Genomic DNA, 26,396 nt, shown 5'->3' on the forward strand with positions numbered 1-26,396 from the left:
ACAGCCTACTTATGCTTCATGAACTCCATATGCTTGATAAATGTTACATTTTAATAACATGTTTTCCATTCTCAGTTTGCTTTCTAGAAATCAAATGATAGCTCATAATTTGGCAACAAGAAGAGGATGAACAGGGTTCAAACATGAATTAATTCTTAGTGTTATGATTCTTACTCATTTTTATTCTCTTGATGAAATAGAAAATCAATTTAATTGTGAGTCATTGTAGTACATCAATCAGGTGAAATGTTTAAAATTAGTTTTATAAATTGTATAGGTAAACATGTAGGTATCTATAAAATTAAATTAAATCAACTCATAGTTAGTTTCCCACATGCCCTATTGCTTAGCGCTAATATGCAAATTTTGACAAAATATCCCATGTAATCAAACTAATATTGTGAAGTGATGGCACCTGATTAAATAAGTTTTCATGAAGGAAATATGTTATAGCATTGAAAACAATTATTTTATTGAAGCTGTTTTTTAAAAAAAAAATCATGTGAGACAATGTAACAATAAGATCAACACCAGAAAGCAAGAATTGAAGTTTACAATAAACATATTTAAACAAGAAAAACATTTTACGAAAAAACTTGCAGAGGACACATTTTCAAGCTACACATATAAAACATATTTTCTAAAAGAATACATGTACAAACAAAGAATAAGGAAATTATTATGAAATGGTCTAGTAGTATATTAAAGTAGCTGCTGAACAGTGACTGCATATTTAGATTTATACAATTGCCCAATGTTGGTTAAAATATTTTACATTTTCTTAACAGATTGGCAGTTATTGTCCACTTAGCCATGAGTAGTATCATCTTCCACAAAGTCTTTGGCCATCTCTGCAGTGATCACATCAATATGACTTACCTATATAAGAAAAAATGATTTGGTAATTATAATTGGAAAAATGCAATTAATAGAATTAGTGAATAATTCAGTTGGCTGTCAGATTCCTTGCGTGTACAATATTATTTCTGCACAAATAATAAATGGCTTAATATATGATGCAGTCCATATTTTCAAAAATACAAATGTAAATGCCTATAACCATCAAGAAGTCATTATTATTATTATTATTATTATTATTTATTAGATTTGTATGCCACCCTCTCAGGGCGGCATACAGATCTCTTCCATAGTCCATGTCTATGAACAGTTTTGCACTAATCATGGGACCATTATTTATTTATTTATTGGATTTGTATGCCGCCCCTCTCCGTGGACTCAGGGCGGACCATATTCTATCATATAATATATGTACTGTATTTTTGACATTACCATGATTTGTTAATTGATCTTTTAATATGTTTGTATAGTTTACAAAGTCTAGAAAATGAGTACAGTGGTACCTCAAGATACAAACCCCTCGTCTTACGAACAACTCGTGATACGAACCCGGGGTTCAGAAAAATTTTGCCTCTTCTTACGAATTTTTTTCGAGTTACGAACCGGCGTTCGGAGACTGCTGGGAAGCCGTGCGGCTGTTTTAAAAGGTGACAGCCGGGCGGCGGGGCTTCCCAGAAGCCTCCCGAACGCCGGTTCGTAACTCGAACAAAGTTCGTAAAAAGAGGCAAAATTTTTCTGAACCCCGGGTTCGGTTTGGGAGGTTGCTGGGAAGCCCCCCAGCCCGGCTGTCACCTTTTAAAACAGCCGCGCGGCTTCCCAGCTGTCTCCCGAAGCCGAACGCGGAAGTTCGGCTTTGGCGTTCGGCTTCAGGAGACAGCTGGGAAGCGGCGCGGCTGTTTTAAAAGGTCGCAGCCGGCCTGGGGGGCTTCCCAGCACCCTCCGAACCCCAAACCGGTTTGGGGTGGTGCTGGGAAGCCCCCCAGGCCGGCTGTCACCTTTTAAAACAGCCGCGCCGCTTCCCAGCAGTCGCCGAAAGACATTTTTTTGTGGGGGTTTTTTTGGTTGCACGGATTAATTGACTTTACATTGTTTCCTATGGGAAACAATGTTTCGTCTTACGAACCTTTCGTCTTACGAACCTCCTCCTTGCACCAATTAAGTTCGTATCATGAGGTATTACTGTATACATATTTGATCTAAATATAACATCATACGGAAATGTTTGATGGATATCTTATCATTTCACATCAAGTTCTTAATTAAATCAAGCTGAAATCTAAGCAAAGTTTAGTCTTTAAATCAAGGAAAAATTGTGACAAATATTTAATTTGATAAACACATGACCTTAATAATGAATGTTAACCAGAATACAATAATATTCACACTGTACATTTTAAACTGCACACCTTATTTCTGAATTTTACACCATAGAACTTATCAGCAGATTCAAGCAGTTCAGGTCTGAATGTTGTGGTAATGAATTGAGCGTGTTCTGCTAATTCCATGATCATATCTGAAATAGATTGAAATAAATAAAGTAAACTGGAGATGGAAGCTAGATTGATGGCAGGCTCCACCTTACCCCTTCTTCCCCTGCTCTCCAATTTTCCATCCTTTTGATTATCATATTAATGTATGTATTTTCATTGTTTTCCTTTATTATTTTTTACTTTATTGTTCTATTATTCTGTTCACACGTCTTTTCCTTATTTTTTATTATTGTAAGCTGCCTAGAGTAGTCTCACAACAAGATAGGCAGCAAAAAAATTAACAAATAAATTGTTAAAATATAGCGCCTTTAGTACATAATCTAAAACTTTAACAAGTGGAACATCTGCAATAGTATTAGTCATCAACTAAAGCTTAGTTGCTTTTTGATCTAACAGCTGGTTCTCATATGACTCAAGATGCAATGCTACCAGTGGGATATAAAGTTCCATATCACATCAGTCTTTTAAGAGTATACCAATTTGTAGTTTTGTACTTTATATGACTTGGCTGATACAGCAGTCTGGCTATGGTTAGAATTTCTTCACAGTCAAATTACCAATTTAAACGTCAAAGCTAACATAGATACTTAAGCATTTTCTGATGTGCCAAAGAGAGTGGGGATATTCAGTTCAAATATTTGACTTTACAACATGTTGTAGTGATTATTTCAAATATTTTATACTCAAAAGTGGAAAAAGAGCAAGGAAAAAAAGAAATAAAACCCTGCATCTTTTCTACTAAATTAAGATATAAAGATCGTAATTTATATTTTTCTAATATACTTTATATGAGGCATAAAATGTTGCTGATTCTTTAAAACCACTAATCAATACCAAATCTGATAATCTTGAGCACAGCATTTTTGTACTCTTTCATTACAAATGATTTATATAAAGATATTGATAGTCTAATCCAGGATCTCTAATCAATGAAATAAAGAATAAAGAGAGAATATTTTTTACTTTTTCACTTTTGTACACTGAATGCACTTTGCACTAGTGTTGTATGTACAACACTAGTTATGCATTAAGATTAAAATTTTACTGTATGTACAGTAAAATTTTAATCTTCATGTATAATGCAATGTTTGAACAACCTTGGGAAAGTAGAACAGATGATGCCTTGGAAACAGTCTGACAAAAGAAATAGGAGCCCCAAGTGGCTTCATTGTCAGAGGAAGCAAATTAGGAATGTAATGGAATGCGCTAGTGGCCTTGAAGAAAGAGGAGAAATGCTGCCTAGGGCACATCAGACAAGAGCCCACAACTGCTTAGCAATCATAAAGGAATGAGAAAAGTCTCATCCTAATGGGTCAATTGGTTAAATGCAATGGCAGGAAGTTTGTACCTTCAGACATGCAAGATTCTGTTAATGTAGCTTTGCAATAAAGTAGAATTAGTTCATCTTGTGGCATTTAGTTTACCTGAACTGACATCAATGTTGCATGTTTGAAGGTATACACTACCTGCAGCCACTTTTAATTGCTTGATTCATTAGGGTAGGTCCTGCTTAAGTTTCTTTCTCTGATTGTTAAGCCACTGAGGATTCCTGCTTCTCTTATTGACTGTACCATCTATCAACTGTACTCATGCAAATATTTTATTTATTTATTGCACTTATATGCCGCTCCTCTCCGAGGACTCGGGGTGGCTCACAACATATAATAAAACAATATATAACATTTCGGGTTCAATTAAATAAATATAAAATCTAAGACTAAAAACCAGTCATTCCCATGAAATCAGTTTTTTCTCAGTCAATTCATCGGCTGAATATGGTCATGGATCCCCAAGACCGAAGTCAATATTTAAACTGTAGTATTTATTTAAGCTTTTGTGGACCCCTGTGACAATATTATGCCCGCCTCTGGGTTCCATAGACCACAGGTTGAGACCCACTGTTGTAACATATCTACTGATGTTATATGTGAGGTATAAAGCATAGGTTTTATAAACTGAATGGAAGAAAATAGACTTATTTTGAGAACCACTTGTGAAAGTGATTTCACTATATGAAGGGCATTTGTGACAAGCATTATCCTTAAGTGTTATAATAAAGGGTACAACTGATGATCAAAAAAGTATTGCAGCATTTCATAACTGCACATAGCTGTAGACAGCTATAAATCTCATATATACATTAATAAATTATATAAGCTATATTCAGAAGTAGCCACAAGCAATTTTATTAAAAACTTCCTAGTAAAATTATATGAGCTATCTTTACACGGTTCCTTTTAGAAGAGATTACAATACATGAAAGCAGACATTGATTTCAATATTTTGTGCCAAATGCTTTTATTTAAGAATGTTTCAAACTATTTTTTAAGTTAAATGGCTAATAGGACAAATAAGCTCAACATACATCTTAATGCCCTCCTCCGCAAAGGTGTACTCTGTATCACATTTATTTATTTATTATTTAGATTTGTATGCCGCCCCCCTCCACAGACTCATACTAATTTTGTTTTAGCAACACATATAAGAGAAAAAATCATAGAAAGGAGCAAGTGTAGACAAAGGACTCATTTGCAAAAGAGACTTATTTGAAACTCTATCTTTACCTGAAACGGCCTTCCTGTGCTGGGCATCCAGGGCTTGATCAATTTCATCAAAGAGGTAAAATGGAGCAGGATCACATTTTTGGATTGCAAAAATCAAGGCAAGGGCCACTAATGATTTCTGTCCGCCAGAAAGCTGCTGCATTTCTCTCATTTCACCTTGTTTACCAGTAAAGGACACCTGAAGGAACAGCAGAAAAACTAGTGGTTAGTGTTCCAATTAACATCCAAGAAATAAATCAGAGTCCAAACCTTGGCCTCCTTCCAAGTTCCAACTTATTAGCAGGGCCATGTTGGTTACGAACTGTAGTCAATCCAATACTAACTTTTCCTACAGTTCTCAACCCAGGTTAAGGTTCATCCCTTGTTCCCACACTCACGAGTTCATTAGGTAGACCACTCCAGTTCTCTCAATGTCCCCAATCGTCCCCTGTACTTCCCTGTGGCTAGTATTTTTCCCTGTCATGCAATCACCCCTCCTCAATTCCCACAGTACTCTTCTACGTGTGGCAGGCCAAAGTCTCCAACTCCAAAGGATGGCTTCGGCCTGACACTAGTTTGTTTTTGTTTACTGAGGCTCCATAAGTGCAAAGGCGAGCTATAATGCATCTTCCCCAATCAATAAAAACATATAAAACCTAAAGCCAGATTAAAATGAGCTTAAAAATGACACAATAAATAATAACAACAACAACAACAACAACCAGACAACTCCCCTCCTCAATAATAACCATGTTTTAAGAGCTTTCCAGAACCTTGAGAGAGCAAGAGAGCTCTCCTTATCTCCAGGCAAAATGCTATACTACATAAAGTCTGTGACAGGGAAACCATTTATTTATTTATTTTATTTATTTATTAGATTTGTATGCCGCCCCTCTCCATAGACATGCTTCCACTGTAACTTTGTTTTTATCATTGTTGTGAGCAGCCCCGAGTCTTCAGAGAGGGGCAGCATACAAATCTAATAAATTATTATTATTATTATTATTATTATTATTATTATTATTATTATTCCTTAGTCCTGCAAAATGACAATAGAGGAGGCCTGGAGCGCACCCGTTTTTCCAGAACGTACTGGGTGGAGAGAAACAATTGGAGACATTATTCTTAGCTCTTAAATATTATCAGCAAGAAACGTAGCAATAATTAAAGGCCAATTGAAAATAATCTTGTTTTACCCTAATTCCAACGCCAGTGAACTGGTCTACAGATGGAACACTGCTTTGAGATCCTGATCCCTTTTCACTCTCAGCACTGCCTTCACCTTCATCTTGAGACTGACTACCTTCCACATCACCTTTCTTCATCACAAGTGTTGCTTTGCCCCCAGGTACCAGCTTCTGAAACACTTCACTGAAATTCTTTGACACCTTGATGAAAAACAATTCAACAATGACAAGCAATAAAAGAATGAAGTAGATTGACTAAATGACCTCTTTCAACAAATAGTTTTGATAAGAAAGTTATCAAGTTATAATGTTTACATAAAACTTATTTGTCCCCTAACATTTAACATAACTTAATGTATTTTTAAGCATTTTACAATGAACCCCATTTATTTGTAAAGAAGTTAAAATGACTATAAAACCACTTATATTTTAGATATCAAGAAAAGAAGCTAATAATATTAATGTTTAATTCCAAAGAATATGCATTTTCTATATGTTAGACTATTGTCATGCGATACCTGTTTGAAAGTCAGCTGAATAGCTTCGTATTTTCTGAGTTCAAGGACATTCATCAATTCCATGATGGATTTGTAGCCCCTATCTAACTCTTCCTGACGTTTTATCAACTTTTCTTTCTGTTCTGAAAAGTTCACAAATTGATCGAGAGCTTTTTTATTAACGTGGCTATATTTTTTCAATTCTGTGTTGCACTGTTCCAGTTTGCGAAAGAGCTGCATAAAAGAGTTAAAAAAATTTAAATTTATGATATCACCTCATATCTATCATCTCTGATCATGAAAACTAGAGTCATTTGTTACCTGCTTTAGGCTCAAAGTCTGATATTTTTCAAATGCTTCTTGGGGAAGAGAGCCCAGTTCTCTGATTTTCTTCATACATTCTTCTTTTTTCTTCAGAAGCATACCTTGCCTGTTAGTCATCTTTTCAAGTTCTTTTGTGTCATGATTAATAGCATCCATGTGTTCTTTCTCCATATTCTTCCAACGTTCCATGCTCTTCTGAAGTTCTTTTATCCCAGCTTCTGTTTTATCAATTGAATTGTCCAAGTCTATTAAAGTAAAAACAAAGTATAAAAATACTAAACTAGATAAATATATAAAATAATACTGAGGAATAGCTTACATAGATAAAAAGAAGAACAAAGAAAAGCTATACTGATTGGGAACGAGGAAGGGAAGTTGATGTGGAGGCCAGAAGGAACATTAAGTCTGAAAAATGGTTATGAACCATGGCAGCATTTAGGCCATAAGCAAAGGAGTCAACTATAAAGTAAGAGTAAATAGTATATTAACTGCTGAATCATTCTAAAATAATTGTAATGTAGTCAGATTTACGTAAATCACTTTGAAGAAAATTTTATAACACTAAGGTGATCCTCACTATTTTTTATTATTTGTGCTTTATTTTTGTCTTAACAACATGTATTAAGAAAGCAAACTATTAAATTATTTATTTGCTTAAAGAAGATTACCAACCATCTGATCGTGCCAATGTATCCTTTACTCGTTTGTTGATTGCCTCAAGTTCAGATGTTGTGGCTGTAAGAACAGTGCCACCTTCTGTCTCTCTTAATTCATTGAGCTCCTGAAAGACAAAGAGTTATTAACATTTATATTCCAATGTTCAGGATGACTAGAAATTACATTCTACCAATATGTACAAAATCACAAATTGTTCAACTTGGAATCATCTTTGTGCTTTCAACTCAGTATTGATTCCTCGTGAATGCCTGAACTAATCCCTCATTTAATTTTTAAATTCATAACATGATTTGTAACATGATTTAATCAACTTTTTCACACAATTTGGAAACTGAAGACTAATGGATATATAATTTCTAAACTTCCTCAATCTTAAAAAGGCAAGCTAATGCAGAAAAAGTAATGGCAATGACCCAGCACATAAATAAAAGACATAAAATAGAATTGTTCCAGCTACTTTAATATTATAATAGACATCTGGTGCTTATGATTTGAACCAATCAGGAACCAAAAGCTCCTGGAACATCTATGCAGGGTGTCCAGGGGGAAAGCATTTTGAAATTCCCTGATATTTATTTCCCTGACATTTCCCTATAACTTACAATCTAATTAAGGTGCGGTCGTAGATGATGTCATACCAAACGGCTAAGTCCTGGAGAAATATCAGTAACTGAGGAAACAAGTTGTTGCCACAGTTATGTCATTTTTACTTGACTCTGCCAGGCAGTGGGATCCTTTTCTTTTTTACATGATTTTCCCTGACTTTAAAACATTTTAATAGGTTTTTTTTTCTCGATTTGTTTCATTTTTTTTCACAAATTCCTTGATAATTCCGATATTTCACGAACCTCCGATTTCCCTGATAATTCCCCGATTTCCCTGTTTTCCAGGTTTGCTAGACACCCTGTCTATGGCTATGTTTTAATTAGTTTCTGGAGGATCACGAGAGTCAGAGCCAACCTAACCTTAAAAGTCAAGTGTTCCCTAGCTCCCTCCCATCAGAATTTGCAGCAAATGGAAAAATTCAACAGGCATTTTCTGTTTGTTCATATTATCCAAGCAGAAAGAGTCTAGGGTAAGTTTCATATATTTATTTATTTTACTAGATTTATAGGCCACCTTTCTCCTTGCAGACTCAGGGCAGCTCACAAGGGTAAAAAATAAATACTCAGGTATCTATTGTTTTAAAACAATAACCAGCATACTGATTTTCCAGAAACAAATCAGTAGACAGTCTTACTTCTGCAATAAATGTTATATAACAGTAATATATGTTTTTATAATTTTATTAGTTGCTATATTTTGCATCAGCTAAATTTTCTGGGAGGTCTTTGAAAACAGCCTCATGTAAAGTGAATTGAAGAATTCCATACAAGAAATACAAGGATATCAGGAACTGAAGCTGCTTCTTTAAAAAAAAGCCCTCCTGACCACTAACTATTTTTCTAGTAGGAACTGTAAATCCAAAAGAATCTTGAGCCAGATTTCAGATTTAGTACAAACTTGTGTTTACAGATAGAAAAGTGTTTCTAAATTGAATTAAATTTTGTACAATTTATTTTTAAAATATAAAATGAGCTGCCATCTTGAGTTTAACAAATTTTAACAGTAAAAATCACATATTTAAAAAAATATGCCCAAATGCCACAAAAGAACTTATTTCTTTTCTACCTTAACCCCCCCCCCCCCTCAAGTTAGGAGTTCACCCAGAGGATAGTTGGCACATTTCAGGGAAATTTCAAAAAAGGTTGAATCTATGTGTGGCTAAATCCAAACCATCTGGGTTATGCAAGTTGGAAACAGATTTACTCCCCTTTCTCACAATAATGATATGCAACAGAGCCATTATGTCTAAATCAAGATTTGTTTTTAAAAAATGGATTTAAAAAAGTATTCTACCTGCTCAACTTGGTCTAAACGCTTCCTTAAATTTTCATTGAGGTAGGTTTCAACTCTAGTAATGATGCCTTCAAGCTTGATCCTCTCATTCAAAAGCTGTCTGTTTTCCTATAAAGCAAGAAATATCAATTTGTAAAATATTTCAATTTGTACAATATTAAGTACTGGTAATTTGGATTTTTAAATTGCAATGAAATCATTCCACAGAGACTTGCTAAACCTCTGCACTGTTTCATATGAAATGCATCTGGTTTATATTTCAATCAGGACCTTCTCAACAATAGATAAGTTAACCACTTATTCAGTGTTTGTGAATCTCATATTATTTTACTGAAAGAGTAGTAGATCCTTGGAACAAACTTCCAGCAGACGTGGTTGATAAATCCACAGTAACTGAATTTAAACATGCCTGGGATAAACATATATCCATCCTAAGATAAAATACAGGAAATAGTATAAGGGCAGACTAGATGGACCATGAGGTCTTTTTCTGCCGTCAATCTTCTGTTTTTCTATGGACCGATGGTCATTGCTCCTGGTTTAGTGAATGACGGTAAATTTCTGCTTCCGATTCTAAAGAACCTGCCCAAACTGGCAGTAACCCACCATTGAGTCAGACAACATACTAAGCCAAAATTTGTTTATCATATTATGGCTTACAAAACATGAACATGCTTACTTGCTGTAGCTGTCGGATTTCATCATTAAGCGCATCAACTCGTTTTTGGTCCTCTAAACTAAGTTGCGACAACAGGTCTGTTCCCAGTTCTGCTTTTAATGATTCTCGGGTTGATTCCATAGCATGTAAACTTGCCTCTAAACTTTGTAAACTGCGTTGCTAAAATGAAATTAAGCCAAGTATAATTATTCATTCATGAAAGGAGCCTCCTGGTTCAATTAATTTTGTTAATTAATTGGGTTTTTCCCCATCACTTGCTTCTTCTTTTGAAGCCACTTAACATTAATCCCATTCTTTGAATTATATAACTGAAACAAGAGCAAATACCCCCCAAATGGTAAGCATTCTTAAGGTATTCTGTACCTTAGGCATAAACGTTTTTTCTGACTGCTGTCTCTTCTCTTTCAGCATCTTCATCTCTGACAAAATGCTGTCTCTGGAAGCCTTGAATTTTCTTTGCTGGGTTTCTATCTGCTGCATTTGATTCATCAGTTGATCAATTTCATTATTAATTCGTGCAATGCGCTAAGGAAAAATTCTGTCCATTGTTAAAGTGATGGATTACGCATAACCCAACATGCTAAAATGGTTGTAAGTTTCTTCAGACCAATAAAGCTCTTCCTTTACATCAGTGTAGGAGAAATAAGTTACAATATAATTTAAAAAATCTAATTTGCTTAAAATGATAGATGAGTAATCATATCATTTAACTTAACTAACCAATTGCAGATTACTTGTTAACTTAATTGTTAGGATTCTGTGTAGCAGAGAACAATTCCAATATTTAATAAATTAAAATAGAAAATAAATATCACCACTATCAAAACATTATCTAAACTATGATGATCAACCAAACACAACTAAAGTCTGAAAGTCTGCTAGAATAATAGAGCTTTTTACAAGAAAGCTAAAAAGTTGCTTTACACTTTCAGAGTTAAAAATTCACTTTAGGGCAGGGGCAATTATCACACAAATACAACATTGGCCCTGACAGTGATAGTATGTCCAGTGGAAAGAACACATACTGTATTTTTCGCACTATAAGACACACTTGACCAAGAGAAAAATAAGAAAAAATAATAATCAGGCACAGGCTAAGAGGATCAGACATAGGTTTCCTCTCATATGGCAGCTCTGCCTATTGACTCCTGAACTGTGGAAAAGAGACAGAAGAGGTGGCAATGAAAAAGAGATGGGGTTTAGCACCCCGCTGCCGCAACCCAGCTGTTATTCACCAAAGGACTGGTGCCAGTCCACCGTTGGGGACCCCTGAGGTAATACACTTCATGTTCTGGGTGCAATATTTGCTCCGTAAATTGCAGACATTTCCACCCATTTTGGAGGGATGGGGATTCATCTTATGGAGCAAAAAATACAGAAATTTTCCATTTTGAAAAAGTTGAATGAATTCAACTCAACATTCAAAATTAATTTCTGAGATTAAAATAGCAGAAGGGAATGTTTCTCTTAAAGAGGTGCTTTTAAATATACATGCACAGAACATATACGAAGCTTGTGTCATTTTGGAGATAAAGGCAGTATAGAAATTTAATAAATAATAAAAATAAATAAATAAATAAATCTTTTGGGGGCGTTAAAACATCATTATCTTTTTTAGGCTCATACAGCTACTCCCAGAAATTCTGTATTTGTGTTTCCATAAGGCTATTTGACTTGTCCCCTCCCGCCCCCCCCCCCAAGTCTGAAAAAAGTCATGTCTGATTTAGCGAGTCAAAAATATATGTGTTCCAAGGCACCTCCTTTAAAGGATAAATAAAATCCTAGTGAAATGAAGAACTTTCACCTACTTCTACCACCAGCTGCAAGTTCTCTTCCAGTCCAAGTAGCTTAACAGATTCTCAGCTCAGCAACAGAATAAATACCCTTTTTGAATTTCCATACATTGATTTTAAGATACAAATGTACACATGCATTCACATACATATGAGTATACCAGTAACACTAAGGATATTTTCATCATATCAAAGTCATTATATTCAAGTCAACTACTCATTTATATGCACCACATATCAGACAAGCAAGCAATCTTTGAAGGATATTTTCAATGTTTCTGCGCAGATTTTCATTGAGTTTTGCTTCAAGTTCTCCAAGTTCTTCCTCTGCTTTTCTAACATCTTTTTGGAGTTCAAGTCTAGATTTTCTTGTATCATAATAACCTCCAGTTAAAGCACCTCTGTGACTGACTTGATCACCTACAACAAAATGATGTTATATTGAATAAAAAAGTTTTCAAACTGGTCTGTACATGAAACAAGTAGCCTGTCAGAACATAATGAGGTACATGCACAAAATGAATCCAGGTCAATATGTTGCTACTTCTATATGACCAAAACAACAAGTTACCAGAATTTACTTTCAGCAGATTTGAATTGTTATCTCATGGTAACTGAGAACTGTGGTTTATGCAGACAATGCTTAACACAAGCCAGCCTCAAAATCAATTAAATCAGTTACTAGGGGCATGCATAAGCACACTAGGGTGCCTACCGTCCCTATCCTAAAGTTCCCATGTATTTTGTAAAATACCTTGTACTCAAAACCATGCTTGTACTTTTATATATGCATATTAACATTTATACTTTGTATTTATATACACTCGACAAAATAAAATAAATAAATAATAAAATAAAATATTACAATACAAGGAGTATTGAAATATTATAACTTTTCTCAGTACACAAAATAAATTATGTAATTAGCAAACATAAAACTCATGATTTAATCGGAAATGCTGGTACACGGGATTTTAATATTGAGCATATCAAAGCAAACTGAAATATGTATTTACATCATAAATCAAACTGTAACCAACCATACCTTCCAGAGTAATACAATCCATAGTAAAAGCTCTAGCCAGCTGTGTAGATACTTCCATACTTCGACAAATAAGAGTCTTTCCAAAAACATGTTTAAAGGCTTTATCAAATCTTGGATTGTACCTCAGTTTACTAATCATTGGAATGGCATCCTGAAAATAATAAGCAAGCCAAATAGCTGAAAAATTTGCAAACCAGTAGAATTTATCTTAGATTTAACAGATGCAGATTAAATACTGCATGATCTAACAGAGAGCCACTACAAGAAATAAAAAGCATTGAAATGCAAAATACAAATAATACTAATTATGAGACAGTTAAATCAAAGGAAAATGTCATGAGCTTAAGCTAATCACAATCACAATATACAGAGAGAGAGGTAATCCAGAGCCTATACTATTTATATTTTTATTCTATTTATTTATAGCTACCTTTATATGAAGATATTGTATTCATATAACTCAACTATTACCGTAGCAAATTATTTACAGCAAAACAAACTTACATTTGTTTCAGGATATGCTGTGTCTCTAACATCCAGTTTGTTAAGAGGAAGAAAAGTCACCTCCCCTGGTAGATTCATTTTATTGAATTCCATCAGTATTTTAGTACTAACTTCATCAGAATCTACAATGTGGTAAAACAACCTATCATAAAAGATAAAGAAAATGAATCAACAAGGTTTATTTTAAATTTTACAGCATAGAATGTCCCATTCCTAATATCAATAACCATAAAAAGGCGAAGAAACCAAACAGTCAAATGTATATAATCTTATATAATTGAGTCAGATAACATTTGTTATTTCTCTTAAGTGCTTCCTAAAATTATCATTATGCTTTTGTGCTGTTTGCCTGGTTCTTACAGTAAAGCTATCAATATATGATAAAACCAGATGGGTATTGTATTGGCAGTTCAGTGTTGGCAAATACTTCAAAAGAAAAGGATTTAGGGGTAGTGATTTCTGACAGTCTCAAAATGGGTGAACAGTGCAGTCAGGCGGTAGGGAAAGCAAGTAGGATGCTTGGCTGCATAGCTAGAGGTATAACAAGCAGGAAGAGGGAGATTATGATCCCACTATATAGAATGCTGGTGAGACCACATTTGGAATACTGTGTTCAGTTCTGGAGACCTCACCTACAAAAAGATATTGACAAAATTGAACGGGTCCAAAGATGGGCTACAAGAATGGTGGAAGGTCTTAAGCATAAAACGTATCAGGAAAGACTTAATGAACTCAATCTGTATAGTCTGGAGGACAGAAGGAAAAGGGGGGACATGATCGAAACATTTAAATATATTAAAGGGTTAAATAAGGTCCAGGAGGGAAGTGTTTTTAATAGGAAAGTGAACACAAGAACAAGGGGACACAATCTGAAGTTAGTTGGGGGAAAGATCAAAAGCAACATGAGAAAATATTATTTTACTGAAAGAGTAGTAGATCCTTGGAACAAACTTCCAGCAGATGTGGTAGATAAATCCACAGTAACTGAATTTAAACATGCCTGGGATAAACATATATCCATCCTAAGATAAAATACAGAAAATAGTATAAGGGCAGACTAGATGGACCGTGAGGTCTTTTTCTGCCGTCAGACTTCTATGTTTCTATGTTTACAGTGATCCCCCGATCATTGCGAGGGTTCCGTTCCAGGACCCCCCGCAACGAGCGGGTTTTCGCGAAGTAGCGCTGCGGAAGTAAAAACACCATCTGCGCATGTGCAGATGGTGTTTTTACTTCTGCAGCGCTAGCGAGGAGCCGAAGATTGGGGGCGGCGCGGCTGTTTTAAAACGTCGCCGCCGCCGGCATGGGGGGCTTGCCAGCACCCCCCCGGACCTCCAACCCGGGTTTGGGGGGCTGCTAGGAAGCCCCCCATGCCGGCGGCGATGTTTTAAACAGCCGCGCGGCTTCCCAACTGAGTCCCGAAGACAAACGTCAAAGGCGAACTTCCGCGTTTGTCTTCGGGACTCATTGGGAAGCCGCGCGGCTGTTTTAAAACATCGCCGCCGGCATGGGGGGCTTCCTAGCAGCCCCCCAAACCCGGGTTGGGGGTCCGGGGGGTGCTGGCAAGCCCCCCATGCCGGCGGCGACGTTTTAAAACAGCCGCGCCGCCCCCAATCTTCGGCTCCTCGCTAGCGGGCAGGCAGGCGGCGGACAAGCCGTTCGCTGGTGCCGCTCGCTCGCGCTTCCCAGCTGAGTCCTGAAGCGAATTCGCTTCAGGACTCAGCTGGGAAGCGGCGAGAATGAACGGCGTGGGCGGGCGATGCGCGAGCGGGCGGCGGACAAGCCGTTCGCTCGCGCTCGCTCTCGCCGCTTTCCAGCTGAGTCCTGAAGCAAATTCGCTTCAGGATTCAGCTGGGAAGCGGCGAGAATGAACGGCGTGGGCGGGCGATGCGCGAGCGGGCGGCGGACAAGCCGTTCGCTCGCGCTCGCTCTCGCCGCTTTCCAGCTGAGTCCTGAAGCAAATTCGCTTCAGGACTCGGCTGGGAAGCGGCGAGAATGAACGGCGTGGGCGGGCGAAGGGCGGGCGGCAGCGAGGAGTTTGCGTGGGCGGTGGGGAAACTCCTTGCTGATGCCCGCCGCTCGCCCTCCCGCCAGCAAGAGGGGGAAGACCTAGGGAAGCCGCCCAGCAGCTGATCTGCCCGGCGCCATCTACGCATGCGTGCCCATAGAAAAAAAGGGCGCGCATGCGCAGATGGTGTTTTCTACTTCCGGGTTGCAAAATCGCAAATTAGCCCGTTCGCAATGATCGGGAACGCAATAACCGGGGGATCACTGTATTAGCTGCCTGCTTGCAAACCCAAAACTGATTAGGAATGAGAGGAAGGAACCAGCCTAGCCCAAAGTTTCCATCCTAAGGGAGGACTAGAATCTGAATGTCTTTTGATCCATCACCTTAATTACTGTACCAAACTGTTTAAAATGTTGATAGCAACTATTGTTGGAATTGTCTTCAAAATATGTGGTCTATAATTGCTTCAAAAAATAATCTTAATTTACCCTTTAAGTGCAACACAAAAAACACTGTTAAAAATAACTAGTGAAAACTATACCTATTTCCTGCAGTAACTTCAACACAGGTGTAGAAGGCCGGCTCACATTCAAAGTTATTCATCACTATTCCATGATAGCCATTCAAAACATGTTGATTAATGCCCTTACGACGAAAGTGCTCCAGAACCTTGTTTATGCTATCAATGCCATTTAGAATAGCCTGTTTACAATAAAATAGAATTCATTGTAAAACCGATATTCTGTTCCATCGGTCTATGTCCAACGTCATTAACACTTTGTTTCAGAGAACCCTTCCCCACAAACTTGATTATTTTGCCTATAGCAGAAAACAAAATAAGTCCACACATTTGCTACTTCTTTTATATGTACTTATGTACAATTAAAATGTAGTGTTTTTTCTGCACATCATAAGATAGAGTAACTCAGGGGTAGGCAAAGTTGGCTCTTCTATGACTTGTGGACTTCAACTCCCAAAATTCCTGAGCCAATCATGCTAACTCAGGAATTCTGGGAGTTGAAGTCCACATGTCCTAGAACAGCCAACTTTGCCTACCCCTGGAGTAACTTCATCATTTATATAAATAAATACATTTGTAAAGCTATTGCTATTGGAACTCATATAGACTTAAGTAAATGTTTTGTGTGTAGTGCTATTTTATAAAGAAATCAAATTCTGATCAACCATGAATGTAATTTTATTTGAAGTGTCTAGCTTTAAATGCTGTATTTTTATTTTTTACTTTCAAGTCTCTTTCAAGTCTATTAAGAAGCTGAAAGCATAAGAACTGTATGGTTTACAATAGAAGTCTTTGAGCAAAATACCAGTAATGATGATCATTATCTACCTTTCCTGTTGCTGCTCTAAGCAGTTGTTGTTTCTTCTCCAAATCTTCTCTCTTTGCAGCAAGAGCTTGCTGTTCTGCATTCTCTTCTCTCCATAAATAACTGAAAAAATATTTTCAGAGGTAGCCAAATTAATAAAAATATCTTTTTAAAAAGGCATTATAAATATAATTATTAATGTGCTATGCAGAATTTCAAAATAGAATACCTATATTTGCATTTTGTCATAACAAAACATTCTCTTGCCCCCACACCAAAAACAGCCAAAATATTTCCTGTGAACCACCTATTTATTTATAAAAATTTTCAGCTTTTGAAAAATAAGGAAGTATAATTTTATCCTATTATGATAGTGATAAATTGGTAAAACAGATTAGGTTAGTGGCTCTCAAACTCTGGATCACGAGTCAGGACAAAAGTGTTGCAAAAGGAGTAAGGTTAGTATTTTTCTACAAAGCAAGATTCTTAGCAGAATTTGCTTTGCATGGACAAGCTTAGAGATTTCCAACTTTATTCATGTTAAGCCCAATTCTGACATGTTTCAGCTTTGCATTTGGCAAGCCTAACATAGAAAAATTGGATTGTGTTGGTATCTCGGTGCAGCTAGGCTACTCGACTTTCGACATACGCTGAGCAGAGATTAAGGAAGAGTGTGGATGTGTGATACAGCCAATAATGACACAGACTTAGTATGCTGAATAAGTACTATTTACAAATATACATTAAGCAGAAATAATCTACAAACTGCACATAGCAAGCACTAAGCAAAATACACTCCCCCCTCAAGGTAAAGGCAAAAGGTGAATGAGCAATCCAGCATCATCGACAGAAGAGAGTACTGGTGCCCTCTTATGGCTAACCAGCCAAAGTCCTTAAAGTGATATTATAACTGTAAATGTATTAACTACAATAGGCAGTTTAACAGACATGCCAATCCCAAATAACAGTATGTACCATGTACTAACAGATTGCTATTAAACTTTTCCCCACTTGTGCTGGACAAGCCAGAAGAGTTTTATTTTATACATAGATTACAATGTAGTTATTAAAAGTATCCAGTTAAACCATTATTTGAATATATTACATTACATGAATAACCTTGAGGAAGGGAATTACACAAATTATTCTATTTTTTAATTTATCAAGAAACTGCGACATTTGAGATCCCTTAAATTAGTTGGCAGTATAATAGCACTACTGCAGATTTAATGGGAAATTGTATTTCCTTCTACCAGTAGGATAATACAACTAAGGGATGTTTGGTCTTTGAGTAACTTGCTGAGGGATATGTTAAAAAATGGACAGTGCAAGGATAAAAGCTAAATATAATTTAAATGTAAGCTCAGTTAACACATTAAATGGTTAATGCAATTGTTTTCAACTCATTTAATTACCATTTGAAGCAATTTTTAGAACAGCCATATCCAAGGATTTTGGGAGAAAATTTCTAGATTAGAGGTGTCAAAGTCGCAAAGTCATGGCTGTATCATGATGTATTAGGATTTTTCCCCCTTTATTAAACTGGGTGTGGCTAGCATGTGATGCAACTGGCCCTCAGGCCGTGAGTTTGAAAGCCCTGCTCTCTAGACACTCAAGCTAAGCATCCTTGATCTAAGACGAAATCTTCATAAGAATATATATTTAAAATAGGGAAATTTACACATGCATATCCTTACAAGCATAAGTAAGAATGTAAAGCCTCAATAAATTACTAACTTTCTTTCACTCTGTAGCTCATCTTTTTTATTTTTTACTTCATAATATTTTCTGTCCAGTTCTTCAACACGAGCTTTCACTTCATTGAGATCTTGATCCAATTTCTAATATGCATAAGAAAAGTATTTTAAATACATTTCACAATTTTTACGAACTTTTAACACATTTTATTAAGCAGCATCAACTTTACAAGTTTGAAATTCCTTACAAGTTTGAATTTCCTTTCAGCATTTTGATAAACAATATAAACAAACAAGCAATTTAATTTGTTTTTAGTATAGATGAATGTGAACCTATGGCATGCATGCTGGAAGTGCCATGCAAAGCCATTTCTCCAGACATGTAGAACCATCACTCGAGTCCCGCCTAATTCGGCTGTGTTTCTTTCCTGTCCAGACCAGCTCAAAGTAAGCAGTGCAGGCAGCAGCACAAAAGCTCCTGATGTTTTTTGCACAGTTTGCTTGGAACTTGTCTGGAAAGGAAAAATCACAGCCAAATTACGCAGTACTCAACCCCATCCAGGCCCCTCCAAACGGGTCTCCCTACATACTCTCCCTGCTGACCTACGCCAGTAATCACCCACCCAAAAGGAGCTGCCTTCCAATCTCTTCTGAGTGTCTGCCATTTCCTGCATGAATGAGCTGGGGTGCGAAAAGCACTTCCTCTCTACCTGCATGCTGTTATCAGTTCTGCACACACACCCTCAGAGACCAACAAGACGCTGCTACCCACGGCCACTGACCGCTACCTGGGTGCAGAGGGAGTTGAAAAGCCAGTAATAACATGCAGGTAGAGGGGAAGAGCTTTTTGTGTTCCCAGCTCATTTGCTGTGGCAAGAGCAGGCACTTAGAAGAGCTTGGAGAACAGGCTCCTTTTGGGTGGGTGATCAATGTTGGGTTGCATAAGTCTGTGGGGAGGCTACGTAGGGAGACCCATTCGGAAGAACCTTGGTGGGGTAAGTCCCATCTAATTCAGCTAGGTTTTTTTCCTTTCCTTCAGCGCTGCTGAAGTTTGTTCAAAGCTTGCTAGGAACTGGTCTGGAAAGGAAAAAAGCCTTTCACAAGAAATCCAACAAACTCACATAAGATACACTGAAGAAAATAAGGCAACTCGAGTCTACGGAGAGGGGCGGCATACAAATCTAATAAATAATAATAATAATAACTCAGTAAAGAATTTCATCAACTACAGTGATTTAAGGACAACCTGTGTGTTGTTCTTAATATACAGTGATCCCCCGATTATCGCGAGGGTTCCGTTCCAAGACCCCTCGCGATAATCGATATTTCGGGATGTAGTGGTGCGGAAGTAAAAACACCATCTGCGCATGCGCGCCCCTTTTTCCATGGCCGCACATGCGCAGATGGTGGAGTTTGCGTGTGGGCGGCGGGGAAGACCTGGGGAAGACCCAGGGAAGGTTCCTTCAGCCGCCCAACAGCTGATCTGCTCCGCAGCGCGGCAGCAGCGAGGAGCCGAAGATGGGGTTTCCCCGTTGCCCAGGCAACGGGGAAACCCCATTTTCGGCTCCTCGCTGCTGCCGCGCTGCGGAGCAGATCAGCTGTTGGGCGGCCGAAGGAACCTTCCCTGGGTCTTCCCGCCGCCCAGGCAAAGGGGAAACCCCAAGATCGCTTGCCGCTTGCCCGTTCGCCCGCCCGGCTGCTCGCTTGCCGCTCGCTTGCAGCGCGGCAGCAGCGAGGAGCCGAAGATGGGGTTTCCCCGTTGCCCAGGCAACAGGGAAACCCCATCTTCGGCTCCTCGCTGCTGCCGCGCTGCCGAGCAGATCAGCTGGTGGGCGGCCGAAGGAACCTTCCCTGGGTGCCGCCCGCCGCTCGAGAGCAAGAGGGGGAGAGATAGAGAAAGAGAGAGAAGGAAAGAAAGAGATGAGAGAGGGAGGAAGAGAGTGAGAGAGGAAGAAGCAAGATAGAGAAAGAGAGAGAGAAAGAAAGATGAGAAAGGAAGGGAGTGACGTCATCGGGTGGAAAAATCGCGATATAGCGTTTCGCAATGATCGAGATCGCGAAACTCGGGGGATCACTGTATTAAGAACAATAATATTAATATATTAGTGTGTTTCTATGTAAATGCAGAGTTTACTCTTGAGTTACTATAGTTTTGCATTCCTCTTCATTCTTATTAATGAATTACTTAATCATCTGAGATGTAGTGAGTATCATGAACTTTTCTTTTATAAAATGAATAATATAAAAACTAGGACTTCAACCTACAATAATTAACAACATACTTGCTTAGCATTATGCTAAGCTAACCATACCCTTCTAGGATTCAACTTTGGGCTGCTTTCCTTGTTAGGCAGTGCTTTTACCTTCTAAGCCAGCGTTTCCCAACCGGTGTGCCGCGGCACACTAGTGTGCTGCGAGACACGGTCAGGCGTGCCGCAAAGCTCCTAGGGAAGCTCCAGCTGGGCGGGGCACTGCCGGTGCCGACCTGGAGCTCCCGCTCGCAGCTGTCCCCCGGCTCCTGCTCGATGCCGCGGTTTTCGGCGCTCTCCTGCTGGGCCCCAAAGAAGGAAGGCAGGAAGAAGGAGAGCTTCATTCTTCGCGCCTTTTTCCCGCCTTCCTTCTTTGGGGCCCAGCAGGAGAGTGCCAGAAACCGCGGCATCAGGCAGGAGCCGGGGGACAGCTGCGAGTGGGAGCCCCAGGTCGGAGGCACCGGAGATTCCCTGGCATCGCGGCAAGTGTCCTTTGGGGCCCGGCGGGAGGGCACTGGCGGTGGGAGCGGACGGGGGGTGGCTGCAGCGGCCGCAGGCAGTCGCGGGGAGATGGCGGTGGCGAAAGGGAGCTCCAGGCGGTGGTGAGAGGGAGCTCTCTCTCTCTCTCAGCTGACTGTAAGCGGGAGACCTGACGGTGGCGGTTGGACGTGCTGCTGGACGCCGTACATGCTGGCGCTGCGGGCCTGGCATATACGGCGTCCAGCAGCATGTCCAGCTGCCGCCGTCAGGGCTCCCGCTTGCAGTCAGCTGAGAGAGAGAGAGAGAAAGAGAGACATATAAGAGAGGCAGAGAGAGAGACAGAGCGAGAAAGAGAGACAGCAAGAGAGGCAGAGAAAGAGACAGAGACAGAGCGAGAAAGAGAGACAGCAAGAGAGGCAGAGAAAGAGAGATAGAGAAAGAGAGACATAGCAAGAGAGGCAGAGAGAGAGAAAGAAAGAGAGACATAGCAAGAGAGAGACTTAGCAAGAGAGGCAGAGAGAGAGAAAGAGAAACATAGCAAGAGAGACAGAGAGAGAGAAAGAGAAAGAAAGAGAGATAACAAAAGAGGCAAAGGGAAAGAAAGAGGCATATAGCAAGAGACAGTGAAAGAGAGAGAGAGAGCAAGAAAGAGAGAAAAAAGCAAGAAAGAGAGCAAGGGAGAAAGACAAAGAGGAAGGGAAGGAGGGAGAGAGAAAGAGAGCAAAAAAGAGAGGAAGAAAGAAAGAAAGATGGAGAGAGAGAAAGAAGGGAAGGAAGGAAAAGAGAGAAAGAGGGAGAAATAGAGCGAAAGGGAGGAAGAGAGAGGGTTTTTTTGTCCAAACTTTTCTTTAGCCCTCCCCCCCGCCGCCCCCTTTCAATGTTCCCCAGGATTTTGAAAATATGAATAATGTGCCGCGGCTCAAAAAAGGTTGGGAAACACTGTTCTAAGCCATATGTTCTCCTCCCTTATCAGATGAACCAGGGGGAAAGATAAAATGTTTTTCTGTCTGTTGTGATTCCGTCTGAGGCTCCTCAGGGAACGGCTGAACCTCTGCCGGCTCCATGCTCAGAGGGGGAGGATGAGGAACAGGAGGAGGAGGCCCAGGCAGACGGGGAGGAGGAATATCAGGCCGAGGGAGAGGGAGAACAGCCTGAGTCCCCCGGGGTGGAGCTCTCCCCAGCAAGCAGCCTGGAGTCCTTAGATGAAAATGCACAAGCCATCATCGATCTCAGGCAGAGAAGAGCAGCACAACGAAGGGGACAATTAGCTAGGTATTTCCAGTCCTAAATAGGCAACAGCTGGGTTTGGGTGTGGTTCTCCCCAGAAAGGCTGAAAAGGCAGACCCACCCTTCCTGTATTGTGGAGTATTATCTTTGGGAGTCCTGGGACCTGGCTGTGATCTTTGGCGTCTCTGATTCTGGCTTGTGGCCTTGAAGGCTGAAACCTTGGGGGGAAAGGCGTGGGTCTTATTCTCTACAGTGGTGTGTGTGCCAGCAAGAAGTCTGCTGTATTGTCTGGCCGTCAGGACTCTGCTGTGAAGCCTCATAGCCTGCCTGTTGGGAAGAACAGGTTTTTCTCTGTGTTTATTTTTCAAACTATAAAGTGCCTTTGCTTTTACCAGCGTGTCTGGCTGTTTTTTCCAGTTGGTGTTGAAGTCTGGGGGCACCCAGACAGAACACTGTCCAAGTATGTTCCCTTCCCATAAAGCCCAGAACACACCTGAAGATGAAGATGTGATCTCTTCAAAACGTTGCAAAAAACACTCGATACATGGGGAAAAAACCTGAACACACCATACATACATACATACATACATACATACATGAATCAAACTAAATTATATGTATAAATGAGCTCAAATACTTACACTATATTGTTCCAGGTTTTTCTCTTTGTTAGCCTCTGTATCTTCCAAATCTTTATGTATAGCTGCAATCTGTCTTTTCTTGTCATTGATAGCTTGATCTAAGGACCTGAGTTCTTTCTTAATCCATTTATCTCTCTCTTCTTTAGAAGTAAATTGACTTCCTCGACCTTGCTTTGCATAAAGATCAGTTCTCTCCTGGGTAGCCTGTGCTAGTCTGTTCAAAAATAATTAAAATTAAGAGTTTCAATAGAACTATTAAGTCATAACCAAAATACAGTGGTACCTCAAGATACGAACCCCTCGTCTTACGAACAACTCGTGATACGAACCCGGGGTTCAGAAAAATTTTGCCTCTTCTTACGAACTTTTTTCGAGTTATGAACCGGCGTTCGGGAGGCTGCTGGGAAGCCGCGCGGCTGTTTTAAAAGGTGACAGTCGGTCTGGGGGGCTTCCCAGCAACCCCCCCAGCCCGGCTGTGACCTTTTAAAACAGCCGTGCGGCTTCCCAGCCGTCTCCCGAAGCCGAACGCCAAACCCAAACTTCCGTGTTTGGCGTTCGGAGGGTGCTGGGAAGCCCCCCAGCCCGGCTGTGACCTTTTAAAACAGCCGCGCGGCTTCCCAGCTGTCTCCCAAAGCCGAACGCGGAAGTTCAGGTTTGGCGTTTGGCGTGTCGCTGAGAAGCCCCCAGGCTGTTTTAAAAGGTGACAGCCGGGCGGCAGCGGTTTTTTTTGCGGGGGTTTTTTTTTGGTTGCACGGATTAATTGACTTTACATTGTTTCCTATGGGAAACAATGTTTCGTCTTACGAACCTTTTGTCTTACGAACCTCCCCCTGGAACCAATTAGGTTCGTATCTTGAGGTTCCACTGTATATTCAAATTTAACAATGTTGTCATTATATGAATTCATTTTCTTAAACTGTATGACTGCTTCAGAAAAATAATGTAAGATGAATGTGCCATAACTGTTTTTTGTTTAATTCTAAAATTTACACTTATTTTTATAACTTCTTCCATGTATAAATTATAGGACACATAATATAATAAGGTTATTGAATAGGATAGGGAATGTGTTCTGTCCAAAATGTACAGCTTGGTGTTTGTTTTGCTTTTTCTGCTTTCTAGGTAAAGGATAAATTGTTAAGAGTCGTGATACAGAAAAAGTAGGGCTAGATTGCAAAATGAGCATGGTGATGGAAAAAATACACTCATATATTCAAAAAAGAAAAAGAGAAAGCTTCCAAAACAAAGTACCAAGAAAAAAGATATTTGCCTTATTTTGAAGTAACAGATACAGTGATCCCTCTATTATCGCGAGGGTTCCGTTCCAAGACCCCTTGCGATAATCGATTTTTCGGGATGTAGTGGTGTGGAAGTAAAAACACCATCTGCGCATGCGCGCCCCTTTTTCCATGGCCGCGCATGCGCAGATGGTGTTTTTACTTCCGCACCTGGGAAGACCCAGGGAAGGTTCCTTCCGCCGCCCAGCAGCTGAGGAGCCGCCTGCCTGCCCGCCGCTTTTCCGCCCGCCGCTTTTCTGCCGCTTGTCCGCCTGCCGCTTGTTCGGCCGCCGCTTGTCCGGCTGCCGCTTGTCCGCCGCTCGGTGCACGATCGGGGTTTCCCCTTTGCGTGGGCGGCGGGAAATTCTGGGAGTTGAAGACCCAGGGAAGGTTCCTTCGCCCGCCCAGCAGCTGATCTGTTCGGCAGCGCAGTAGCAGCGAGGAGCCGAAGATGGGGTTTCCCCGTTGCCCACGCAAAGGGGAAACCCCATCTTCGGCTCCTCGCTGCTACTGCGCTGCCGAGCAGATCAGTTGCTGGGCGGCCGAAGGAACCTTCCCTGGGTGCCGCCCGCCGCTCGAGAGCAAGAGGGGGAGAGATAGAGAAAGAGAGAGAAGGAAAGAGATGAGAGAGGGAGGAAGAGAGTGTGAGAGAGGAAGAAGCAAGATAGAGAAAGAGAGAGAGAAAGATGAGAAAGGAAGGGAGTGACGTCATCGGGTGAAAAATCGCGATATAGCGTTTCGCAAAGATCGAGATCGCAAAACTCGAGGGATCACTGTAATCTAATATTTGTTTCAGATTCTGTTTCAGGCACAAACATTGGGTATGAACATTCTAATTTTTTTTTTCAGATTAGCTATTTCACACCTGGCAATTCCCCGTTCTTCTCTTTCTTTTACACTATTGAACTTGGGTTCTGTTTCTGCCAATTCTTTCTGCTTTTCTTCAATTTTTTCAAGAAGTTTCTGTCTCTCCTTCAAAAGTCTTTTCTGAAAATAAATGTAACATGAGTCAGATGTAAAGTCATGTTTGTATTATGGTAAAAATAATAGTTTTACTGATTTAAAAATGTAATCAGAAAGATGTTTAGAAATTCCTGCTTTTGATGCATAAATGTGCAATGGAACATCAATACAATCCTGATAATAGAGCTGTCAGGATTGTCAGCTGTCATTTTCAGAAAATTATTTATTAACTTAGTGAACACTGTAATCCTTGGCTTTTCCATAAGAAAATGAAAAGACAAATGTTTACTCCAGTTCATATTATTTTGATAAATAGCAATAACAACAACAACAACAACGTTATCTCACTATGGGATTCTTACCCGTTGTTCACTATTTCCAGCAAGTTCATCTTGCAAATCTTTTGCTTTAAGCTCTAATTTGGTCCTTTGTTTTATCTGTTCTTGTCGCTCAGCACTGAGTTGTTCCTTCTCTTCTTTATTAGCTGAAATCTTTGCTTTCAGTTCACGGACTTGTCTTTCAATTTCCTACACACCAGTACAAATATGATGTTAATAAATAATAGGCAAAAGAAATATAGTAATTCTCAATATCTACATAATAAGATTTAACCAGAGATTCATATGGGATTAATTTTGGAAGTTTATTGTTGATGTTATCATTACATGCACTGTAGCACATAAATTGAAATTTGAACTCCTATTTATCTTATAGACAATCTATTTATTTATTTATTCATTCATTTATTTATTCTTTATGTATTCCAGCACAATCTCAGTCCAGTTTCAGATATGCATGTGTAGTGTCATACTACATAAAATATTTTACCTTTCTTACAGGTAGAAATATCTTAAGTTATGTGAATTTTTACCTCCATTTTATCTCGAGCATCCTGTTGGGCATCTCTTAATTGCCTAGATTTCTCTCCACTTGTTTCTCGTTTGGCTGAAAGCTGAAAACATACAATAAATTAATCTTTGGTATACTATTGTTAATATAATAATAATAATAATAATAATAATAATAATACAT

General features: G+C 39.3%; 1 protein-coding gene across 1 annotated transcript in view; it reads right to left on the reverse strand.

The window, feature by feature from the left end:
* Positions 1–450: 450 nt before the first annotated feature.
* SMC3 (structural maintenance of chromosomes 3) overlaps positions 451–26,396 on the reverse strand; it is a 42,916-nt gene continuing 16,970 nt past the window's right edge. The window contains exons 10-29 of the mRNA XM_070752737.1: positions 26,236–26,316; positions 25,727–25,891; positions 25,267–25,388; positions 23,125–23,338; positions 18,568–18,671; positions 16,854–16,953; positions 16,047–16,207; positions 13,498–13,639; positions 12,994–13,144; positions 12,216–12,368; positions 10,519–10,670; positions 10,156–10,314; positions 9,477–9,584; positions 7,572–7,680; positions 6,897–7,144; positions 6,597–6,809; positions 6,088–6,279; positions 4,913–5,090; positions 2,265–2,371; positions 451–879 (exon numbers count right to left, since the gene is read on the reverse strand). Of these exons, the coding sequence (XP_070608838.1) occupies positions 808–879; positions 2,265–2,371; positions 4,913–5,090; positions 6,088–6,279; positions 6,597–6,809; positions 6,897–7,144; positions 7,572–7,680; positions 9,477–9,584; positions 10,156–10,314; positions 10,519–10,670; positions 12,216–12,368; positions 12,994–13,144; positions 13,498–13,639; positions 16,047–16,207; positions 16,854–16,953; positions 18,568–18,671; positions 23,125–23,338; positions 25,267–25,388; positions 25,727–25,891; positions 26,236–26,316 (2,931 nt within the window). The 3' untranslated portion in view covers positions 451–807. The remainder of the gene's footprint in view (positions 880–2,264; positions 2,372–4,912; positions 5,091–6,087; positions 6,280–6,596; positions 6,810–6,896; positions 7,145–7,571; positions 7,681–9,476; positions 9,585–10,155; positions 10,315–10,518; positions 10,671–12,215; positions 12,369–12,993; positions 13,145–13,497; positions 13,640–16,046; positions 16,208–16,853; positions 16,954–18,567; positions 18,672–23,124; positions 23,339–25,266; positions 25,389–25,726; positions 25,892–26,235; positions 26,317–26,396) is intronic.

This window comes from Erythrolamprus reginae, chromosome 5 (genome assembly GCF_031021105.1).
Source record: "Erythrolamprus reginae isolate rEryReg1 chromosome 5, rEryReg1.hap1, whole genome shotgun sequence".
NCBI classification, from domain to species: domain Eukaryota; kingdom Metazoa; phylum Chordata; class Lepidosauria; order Squamata; family Dipsadidae; genus Erythrolamprus; species Erythrolamprus reginae.